Source organism: Lontra canadensis, unplaced genomic scaffold (assembly GCF_010015895.1).
Source record: "Lontra canadensis isolate GAN:19392208 unplaced genomic scaffold, GSC_riverotter_1.0 scaffold11, whole genome shotgun sequence".
NCBI lineage: Eukaryota > Metazoa > Chordata > Mammalia > Carnivora > Mustelidae > Lontra > Lontra canadensis.
Window position 1 is genome coordinate 1,379,709 of NW_022631005.1, and position 10,221 is coordinate 1,389,929.

The following is a 10,221-nucleotide window of genomic DNA, read 5'->3' on the forward strand; positions in this document are numbered from 1 at the left end:
TGAATAAAAGTTTAAAGCCGAAGGTTATTTATGGTTGTGCAGAGATGAGACCTGAGTGGCTATTTACGAGCACGTGATTCCAATAAACTTTGTTTTATGGCTTGAGAGTTGACAAGCCAAAATATAATTCCCACCATAAATTAGGTTAAGAGCATACAAGTGCAGATGCTTGGTTCTTGGAGCAGCGATAGGGAAGTGAGAGGCTCCAGCTAGCGCCAGGCTCAGAAGGAGACAGTGCTACTCCCAGTTCCCCTGCCCACTAGGAGAGAAAACCAGTAAGTCCCTTATTACTTTTTCCAGGACAGCTCCAGGGGTGGGGGATTTCTCTGCCTTGTCGTTCCTGCCTGGGGTGAGCAGAAGTCCCAGAGAAGTGAATTTTCATTTTAGCCTAAACCGAAATTAACAAATGGAATGGGAATCTTGGGATCCTCCCCTCCCTTCTGCACATAGAAAGTTAGGAACTGAGAGCTCCTACCTCACAAAAGGGGACTTACTGTCTCTCTCCACCTCCCAATGGAGCATCTGTCTCAGACGTGGAATTAAACAGTGGTAGTCTAGGTGGAGAGAGTGAGAGAGTGGGGGAGAGAAGGGGAGGGAGAGAAAGGATGAGGATGGAGAGGGCTTTGCTTCTGAGATTTCTCAGGGAAGGCTGCCATCCTAGAATAGATGAAAACTTAAAGCTGGACACCAGCCCCTGTGAGGAGCACCGCTTTGTAAGATTGCTTTGTGGGCTCTCCAGTAGCAATGCTGACAAAATGCTGCCACATCCATGGAGCTGCAGGACAATCTAAAGCATTGCTCTTTACCTTCCAACCCATCGATTTTCCTCCTCCTTTGGTTATCATTTAGGTCCTCATTTCCCTTGGAAATTGCTCTTTGTTTTGAATTGGAGCAGAAGTGGGAAGGCAAGTCCTAGTCATGCCTGGTCCTTCTTTGGAAAGGGGAGAAGCCAGGTTTTGGGGGCGCTAGTTGGGGCTGGGGAATTTGAAACCCACCCGAAACTTGAATTGCGCCAGAGCGAGCCAGACCTGGACCTGGGGCAAGGGACAGATGCAGCGGCTGTCCCCTCCCCGGTGAACTTGCGCCCACCCGGCTGATTGTGCAGAAGGGAACACACAAAGGCCCATTTTCTCCTCGCTTCCCGTTTTCCCACTGGGGAAACCCTGTTACAGGCTGCCTGAGTCGGGCCAAGCAACCAGTAAGGTTTTGCCCAAGGGTGCATGGAACGGGGGAGGTGATGGGGGCCAATACTCTCCTACTCCCTGGGTCTGCCCTTGAGGATTGCGGTCTCCCGCTCCGCGGAGAACTTGGCGCAATTCCTGGGGGCGGCACCCGAAGCGGGGAGGTCTGGGTATTGGTGGGGTGTCTGGGCCTTGTCATTTTTCTGTGTATCTTCTGTCTCTGCTTTATTATCCTGTGGAATTTAAGTGACCCCCGTTTTCATTGCAACAGGTTCGAGACCATGCGAGACTGCCTCTGTAAGTACCTTCCCGTTTCTTCCGAATTGCGAAGAAGCGGTATTGAGAACTGGGGAGGTGTTGGCGGAAGGGCCGGCCCACAGGACTGGGCGGGTGGGAGAAGGGCCCTGGCCGCCCTGGCCTGGCGGTGCGAGGGAAGCTCTCTTCGGGTGTGGAGGCTCCAAGTTGTGCTCCCGGATAGATTTTTCTGGGGCCTAGTTCCCAGTCACCCAACCAAGAGAACACACCGCAGGCTCTCACCCTGGTCTCCTTGGGCCTCTCCAGGCCTCCCCAGCTCGCACAGGTGCAGCCCCGCTGCTGCCTCCGCTTCTGTGAAGAGCTTGCAGCTAATTAGCAGCCCGCCCTATTTACAAGTTTCGGCGAGCATCGCTTTCTGCTCGAACCAGCCTGCCAAACGGCAAAGCATCGCGGTTCCCCTCCGCTGCCCAGCCTTGCCCAACTTCTCTTCTCTCGTTTTTTAATAAAAAAGAAGAAAGAAAAACGTCACCCCCTACGGCTGCGGGTGTGGGGAGTTGGTCCGCTTTCGTGAAGGGCTGCGAATTCTGAGCTTTACGTGGAAATCCCTCCTCGCTCCGCCCCCCCCCACCCTAGGCCCCAGCCCAGAGCTTTGGGGTCTGGGCTGGGGACACGGGCTGAGCGAGGAAGGAGGGATGCGACCCTTCTGGTTCACCTCTGGTCCTCTCAGCCTGCAGTTCCAGAATTTTCTCGTTAGAGCCGCTGGTGTTGCAGGCAAACGTCGTGTTGGTGGTGGTGGTGCTGAGGGCTGCAGCGAGGGGCAGAGATGCTTGGAGTCCTGAGCTCAGAAGTTTGGATCTTTCTGAGTTGCATGTGCCCCGAAGACAGGTAGATTTCTGAGGAGGCCTGTGAAATCTCCAGGAAGACTATCTCATTAAGGTGATGGTAGTGGCAGGAGAATGAAGGAAGAAAACAGTGACCTCCTCCCTCACTGCAAAATGGAGATTATTTTATTTTAATGGGAGATGGAATGTAGGAGGGCGGTGGAAGCCAGGCACCCTTCCTCTCTGCTGATACACCTTTTCTCCAGGGTGGAAGAAGCCAGGGCTTGGCTCTGGGCCAGGTTTCTTTGCTCTCCAGGGTGGGCAGGCTAGTTGACTTCCTGGAGGCTGTGTTTCTCCCCAGAAGTGGAGAGTCTGCCCAGTTCATACTTCCCCTCTAGTGCTCAGGCTGGCCCAAATAAAACCAGCTCTGTGCTCCAGGCTGGAAAATCTGGTGTCCCCAGGACACCTTGGTTTTGCCCCCTTCCTGCGGCTGCCCCTGCTCTGGGTGCTTATCTCTGCCAGTGCTCCTCGCTTGCAAACCCACATTCGGCACCCTGTAGCTGCACAAAAAGCCTGAGAGATCAAAAGCATTTGTATGGGCAGTTGAGCGGGAGGTGAATATTTAACGCTTTTGTTCATCAATAACTCGTTGGCTTTGACCTGTCTGAGCAAGTGGAGCAATAAGGTGAAATGCAGGTCACAGCGTCTAACAAATATGAAAATGTGTACCCCCACCCGGTCCCCACCCAGCCCAGCAGGATCCCCCAATTTGTCTGGATAAAGCCTAGGTCCAGTGTCCCCAGGCAGGTGGGTGTGTGGGAGTGCTTGGCATTAGGGGAGGTTGGGGGGGGATCTCCCCCAACAAGGGCATTTGATGTGGGGCAGCCTCAGACTCTCCTTAGATTTGGCACCCAGGAAGTCCCTATAAAATAGCTAAAGCCCTGGAACCAAAGGATGGTGTGGGGGGGTGTCCAAAGTGCAGACTAGAAGCAGGGAGCCAATTTTGCCAGGCTGTGTGGGGGTGGGGGGAGGCGCAGAGGGGAGTTTCCCTGATCTACCACACAAGATTCAGGCTGAGGCTGAAACTCATTTTTGAATCATAAGGGAGAAAATCAAAACAATCAAAAAAAATTTTTAACACCTCTGGCCTCCGGTCAGAGATCCAAAAACCCCCTCTTGAGCCCAGGCATCCTTCTGCCCCTGAAATCCAGCAGGGCCCTGAGTGTGTCTGTGTTCTTCGTGCCCCAAACGGAGGGGTGAGCCCTAGACGGCGCTGAGGCGCTGGGGCGGGTGCAATTCATGAACTTTTGTACTCTTGTGTGCTGCTGTCGGCAAAGCAAAAATAATGAAACTTTGTGATATGTTTGTAAATGATTTCGAATGACCCCTCGCCCTGCCCTTCACCATTAGCACGCCGACCCTAGCCCAGGGCAGCTCGGTGCCTGCAAGCAGTGCCTGCCGCGGGGTCCGCAGCAGCAGCAGCAGCAGCAGCAGCAGCAGCAGCAGCCTCAGGACCAAGAGGCCCGCCCGGCACAGGGCCCAGGAAGGTAAACGTGAGACTTCTGTGAGAACTAGCTTTGTCAGCCAACCTGGCTTGCCTCCGCGCTGGGAAAAAGAATGGGTGGAGGATATTCTCCTCTTGCATCTTTTCTTCTGCCATTGAGGGCATTTGCTCCTTTCAGGAAAATACCACTTGATAAGGGGAGGGGGTGTAATTTGGATCTGGAGGGGGTCGGGTAATAAAGCCGCCATTTCTGGGATGGATTATTTCTTTCTTCTTTCCTTTCCTTTCCTTTCCTTTCCTTTCCTTTCCTTTCCTTCTTTTTTAAGATGACTGTCCCATCTCCTTGGCTGCTCGGTCCCTCTGGCCCTGGTACGGAGGATGGGGAACTCGTTGCTGCAATTTTTCACCAAGCTCTTCAAGCTACCTGAACCCTCTCTGAAAGTGCGAGTGGCCGTGTCGGGCCCGTGATGGCTCTGAGGAAGAGGCCGGGGCTGGCAGCAGTCGGGGTACCCACTCTGGCTGGAACCCGGAGCTAGTAACGTTGTCTATATATACCCTGTAGAACCGAATTTGTGTGGTATCCACATAGTCACAGATTCGATTCTAGGGGAATATATGGTCGATGCAAAAACTTCATGTTTCTCCGAAATGGCCATAGTCGGAAACAGAGGCCAGAGGCAGCGGGCGCGGGTCAGTTTTCTTTCTGTTTTATTACCTTAGACTCCAGGAGGATGGGCTGAGTCTGGTGACATAATGGAGTCTTTGCCTGGAGAAACCCCTCCGAGGCTCCTGTGTAATCCTTTAATTGGTTGCATGAATGCAGGGCCAAAGGATAGGTTTGGGGGGACTGGGGAGCAAGGTGGAAGGCCAGGTAGCCCCAGCCCCAGCTCTGCCCGGAGGGAGTGTGGGGTGAGGTCAGAGGGTGCCCAGTGAGGGGGACTCACTGGTCAGGGACTGCCATGTGGGAAAAAGCCAGTTGGGACGAAGGAGTGCAGGGTCCTTTGGAGACCATCTGGGTGAGGTGAGGGTGCCATCCGCGGCTTCCAAGCCCACCCCTCAGCTGCAGCAGCTGGGGGGGCTGTGGGTGGCAGTCTTGCCATACCTGCGAGAGGGGCTTTGGCCAGAAACGCTCCAGCCTAGGCACTCACAGAAAGCTTGGCAGTTACTCATTGCCTGATTCGATTCAGGCCAGCCAGCTTGTTGTAACTTTTGGGTGACCCTGACGAAGACAAAGCCAGGACTCGGCCTTTGTATGGCAGAGTCCCCGTTCCCGCGGGCGGGAGTCCTGCCTGCCTGGGGTACTCTGCCTAAGTCCAGGGCTGCCTCACCCACCGGCCTGGTGGTATTCTGCAGCCTGACAAATTTGGGCTTTCATCCCCCTCCTTGAACTGTACCCATTTTGGGGGGCTGTTTTCAGGCGGGTGGGGGCAGTGGAGAGGGCACTCCAGGTTAACAAAGTCAGTGGCAGACAAAAGCTGGGATTACCTGCCAGGAACGAGGGTGCTGGGGACTCTAGAACTACAGTAACATCTGGTGGGGGCCTTCGAATGTGCCATGGCGAGTCACTTGAGTACACGTATGTTATTTAGTTAAATTTGTGAAAATTATGAGATGCTCACCAACCCGGTGATAAACTCGCTGCCTCGCTATTGGCTGGCCTGGTCACATGGCCGCCAACTTTATTCAGTTGACAGCAAGTAGGAGGGCCCTATGGAAGGAGAAAAAAAGACAACACGAGAAAAATTAGTATTTTCTACCTTCTGAAATTAATGGCCATGAGTTCGTATATGGTGAACTCCAAGTATGTGGACCCCAAGTTCCCTCCGTGCGAGGAGTATTTGCAAGGCGGCTACCTAGGCGAGCAGGGCGCCGACTACTACGGTGCTGGCGTGCAGGGTGCAGACTTCCAGTCCCCGGGGCTCTACCCACGGCCCGACTTCGGTGAGCAGACCTTCGGCGGAGGCGGTCCTGGGCCCGGCTCTGCGCTGCCCCCACGGGGTCACGGGCAAGAAGCGAGTGGCCCCGGCGGCCACTACGGAACCCCAGGAGAGCCGTGCCCCGCTCCCCCGGCGCCCCCGCCCGCGCCCCTGCCCAGCGCCCGGGCCTGCAGCCAGCCAGGCGGCCCCAAGCAGCCGCCCCCCGGGACGGCCCTCAAGCAGCCCGCCGTGGTCTATCCGTGGATGAAGAAGGTGCACGTGAATTCGGGTAAGGCAAGGCCCAGCGACCTCTCAGTCCCCACCCAGGCCTGGAGGCCTGGGCCCCTGGGAGGGGGTGCGAGTGGGTGGGGGCGTGTGGGGCTTCAATGGGCCCTGCAATTATTCTCTCCATAAATTTTTATAGCTGAGGGAGCAGGCCGGGACCATGTGGCTGGCTGCTTGGCTGTGGGCGAAAAAGGGGGTGGAGATGGGGGTGGGGTGGGGGAGGACTCCATTTTCAGAGCGAGGGAACCTGGTAGAGGAGAGGGGGATCGCCAAATGCTTGGGCATTCTGGAGCTCGTGGCTCGGGCCAGGGAGATGGGAGCACATTTGGGGATCCCCTCCCGGGGAGCCTGGGGGAGTTGGTGGGTGGGAGGGTGGGTGGGAGTGAGCGTATGTGTGTGCGCGCACGGGGCAGGGAGGACGGGAGGGCGGGAGGGAGGAAGGGAGCGGGCTGGGGAGTGTGCGGGGAGGGCCGCGGGGCCTCGGGGCGCGCCAGGAAGTGAGCGGCAGTGGCAAGGGGCCTAACGAGTGGCTGGGCGCTGACCTGACCGTGCTGTCTGTTTTGTCTCGCAGTGAACCCCAACTACACTGGCGGGGAGCCCAAGCGGTCCCGGACGGCCTACACCAGGCAGCAAGTCCTAGAACTGGAAAAGGAATTTCATTTTAACAGGTATCTGACGCGGCGCCGTCGGATTGAAATTGCTCACACCCTGTGTCTGTCCGAGCGCCAGATCAAGATCTGGTTCCAGAACCGGAGGATGAAGTGGAAAAAAGACCACAAGCTGCCCAACACCAAAGGCAGGTCCTCGTCCTCCTCCTCCTCTTCTTCCTCCTCCTGCTCCTCCTCAGCTGCTCCCGGCCAGCATTTGCAGCCGCTGGCCAAGGACCACCACACGGATCTGACGACCTTATAGAAGTGGGGAACCTGGGCCCATTCCTCCCTGCGCTCCCGGCTGAGCCGAAGCTGCGGGGGCAGGCCAGGCTTGCTGTCACCTCCCTGGGCTCTAAGGTACTGTGGGGTGGACCTGGGACTCGCAGGCCGCCCTCGGACTAGGTTAGCATCCTGCCCGAGGGCAGCCCCCTCCCTGGAGCGGAATCGGGGTGGGAGGGGGGCGGGATTCTCTCTCTAAGTACATTATCATATGGCAGGAGCTACTGAGAACATAAACCTTGGCGAGTTATTAAACTTATGAAAATCTCTGCTGTTGGATTTTGAATTTGCAAATGAAGGTGAGATACTTTATCTCAGTGTGAAGTTGAACATTCTCCCCCACCCCACCCCTCCAGGGATCTTCGTGGTTTAATAACGTGGGGGAGTTGAGGCAGGAGCTTGCCCCCCGCCCCTGCGCTAGGTGCTTTCAGTGGAAACAGGAGAGGTGGGCCAGGATTTCTGAACTTTCTGGGTTGGTTATCTGTATAATTTCCAGTGTGAAAAAAAAGTATTTTGCTCCCAGTGGCCCCATGCCCAAAGAAATGAGTCTAAGAAGAAAGTGGAAACGGGTTATTTTATGTTTAGATTATATTTGCTTAAATATTTATTTGTTGGGGGATGGATAGGGTACAGAAATAACTGACATCTTAATGCCAAAAATCTTAAGAAGGTGAAAGGGGCTGAGTTTCAGGGAGAAGAATCAGAGATGTGTGGACTAACTTCTGGCTGTAAGCGTTATTTTGAACTCCACCCCCTCCCCACTCCCCGGAAATGTGTGTAGGGGGCCCTTAACCCTTTTAGAGGGAAGGAAAGGGTCCACTCAAAGTTGAGTTCTTGAAAATATATTTCCACATGTGCTTTTTTCAGCACTGTGCTTACAACTAGTTCTGGGTGATTAAAGAAAAGGGGAAAGAAAGAAACAAATGGTCCAACATTTTCCTTCTGGGGAAAGAAAACAAAACCTCTATGTTCTGGGTCATTAGATAATGACTGAATTTTCTGTTCCAACTGGATTCCAAATGCTGGATTCCAAATAACCCATATAGCAGTTTTTTTAAATAGGAATTGGTGTACAGCCTATATGGGAGAGGGGGTATGTAGTGGGGAGGAAGTGGGAAAGTAGGGGAAATCTTGCTTTAAAAAAGAGAGAGAAAACTAATTGAATCTAGAAGTCCACAAAAGTTGGTCTTAGGGTTTTTTTTTCTGAAGTTTTTATTTTTTAAACAAATGTAAGGAAGTTTTCCCTCAACACATTAATTAGAAGCAGAAATTGTCAAAGTATAAAAGTTTCAGGCCCTCTTCCTTGCCTTAAAGAATAGTGGTTTAAGAAAAATCACTCTCAAACAACAGGAGTGATGTTCTTCAGTCATTTTTCTTATGCCTTGCCTGAGAAGGGTTCAAAGCTCATTTCTCTAAAATGCTGACCCTTAAGGATAAGGGGGAAGGAGTCAAAGGTAATGGCCAGAGTTCATATACTCAAATGAAACAAGACTTTGGAAGTTTAAACCCCAAAGCCTCAGGCTCCAAAAAGAAACCCCTTGGTTGTAGCTACGGAAAAGTGGCAAAAGGGGGTGGGGGAAGAAGGATGAGCTTGAAAGAGAGATTCAAACCTGGAGCTATTTTTTTTCAGTGCTTCAAAATACTTCAGAAGGTTCGGAGATAATTTTTTAAAAATATATTTAGGTGGAGGTAGGAAAAAAAGACTTTTTCTGCACGCATTTTCTTTGGTGTCTCCTGAGAGCTGAGAGCAGGTATTCACTGAGTCCCTAGGCTGAAATTCCACTTCTCTAAAGTATCTTCCAAGCCTTGGTCTTTTGTATTAGACCCTGGGGACAGCTCTTTGTTCCTCCTTGGGGTGAGCCTGGCTCTCAGACTTGCACATGGCAATACTTGAATATCACCACGTCGGGATATTAAAGATGGATATTCCTGCATTATTCGCATCATTGTTTCTATGACAAAAAGCAAAGAGTTCATACATAGTCAAGACGTCTTTTTTCTGACGCCCTCACGTTGAGAAGCTGAAAAGGTATTTTACTGAAGTTCGGCTAAATTACAGAATCAGGTTCATCCAGAGGACAAATTTTCTATTCGATTAGCTGTATTTCAGCCGGGAGGACTGACCTCTAAACCCTTAACCTTTTGGACTCTAACTACCCTTCTCTTCTTTTTTTCCCCCTCTAACATGGAGAGCAGTCTTTGGAAGTAGCATTTGAAAAGAGCCGCTATGGTTAGGCAAGTTGGAAAGTTGCTAAGATTCTTTCCTAAAGCCCAAATCTGTGAATATATTGAACCTTCTCCTTGGGGGGTGGAAGGGATATATTTTCACAACACCAAACTACATATATATTATAAAGATTATTATATAGGTTTCCCCCTTCCCAGAAGTTCAGGTTATTCACTCCAGCTTTAGACCCAATGCCAAAACTGCATAGCTGCCCTCACTCATACCCCACAGGAAAGCCAAGAGGCATGTTTTGATGAAGAAAACCCAAGCTTCTTCTCAAACATAGCCCCACTACTTTGAAAAGTAACTTAGTCAGAGAAACAACTTCTTTGTTTATAAGTCTCAGTTCTCCTCAGTTTCCAGGGATTGTCTTTTGAAATGTTAATGGAGCCTGGATGGCCCAGGGGGCAGCCCTCAACCCTGTGGTCCCAATTGGACCCCAGCGTCCATTTGGGCCCACAGGAGTAGGGCAGGGAAGAAGCAGTGCCTCCCCCGCAACCACCACCACCCAGGGCAGGGAAGGAAATGCGTTTCCATCTGGGAACATACTCTGGAGAAACCTAGATGTGGAAAGGCGCAGTGCCCCATTTGCTTTTATTTGTTTCCAGTTTGTTCCCCCAAATATGAGCCAGAAGTGTTTGTTTTGGTGGTGGTGTTTTTTTTTAAACTGTGTTGGGGTCGTGACTGGGGAGGAGTGAAGTGTTTACTGAGGACATTGCTCCTCAGACTCCCATCTCACTTTGTCCATTGCAGCCTTTTGTTGGGAGATGACATTGTCAGTCAGCCCCATGGTGTCTGTTCACACAAGATGCTTTTTTAGTAGAATTGACCACTGTTCTGCTGCCACTGATTAAAGTATTATTTATACTAATTGTTGCCTGTAGTTTTGATGTAATTCATTGCTCTATATTTGAAATAATAAAAGGTGTAGCAAAACTTCCATCCTGTTTGGTGCCTCCACAGAAGCCTTCTTCATTAAGTCTTCTAAAAGCTAACGTTCGATATTAACAATTTATTTTATTATTTTCTGCATTGTGCCTGACATGTGAAGGTTAAACTGTGTTAGGGTTAGCAAATCTGTCATTGACCTTTCCCCCACAAGT

The 10,221-nt window shown here is 51.8% G+C and overlaps 1 protein-coding gene across 1 annotated transcript; it reads left to right on the forward strand.

Moving 5' to 3' along the window:
- The first annotated feature begins 4,392 nt into the window (after positions 1–4,392).
- Positions 4,393–7,160, forward strand: HOXD4 (homeobox D4). The gene is made up of 2 exons (XM_032855961.1): positions 4,393–5,966; positions 6,534–7,160. The coding sequence occupies exons 1-2, from the start codon at positions 5,531–5,533 to the stop codon at positions 6,872–6,874; spliced, it is 777 nt and encodes a 258-aa protein (XP_032711852.1). The 5' UTR covers positions 4,393–5,530; the 3' UTR covers positions 6,875–7,160.
- The last annotated feature ends 3,061 nt before the right edge of the window (positions 7,161–10,221 follow it).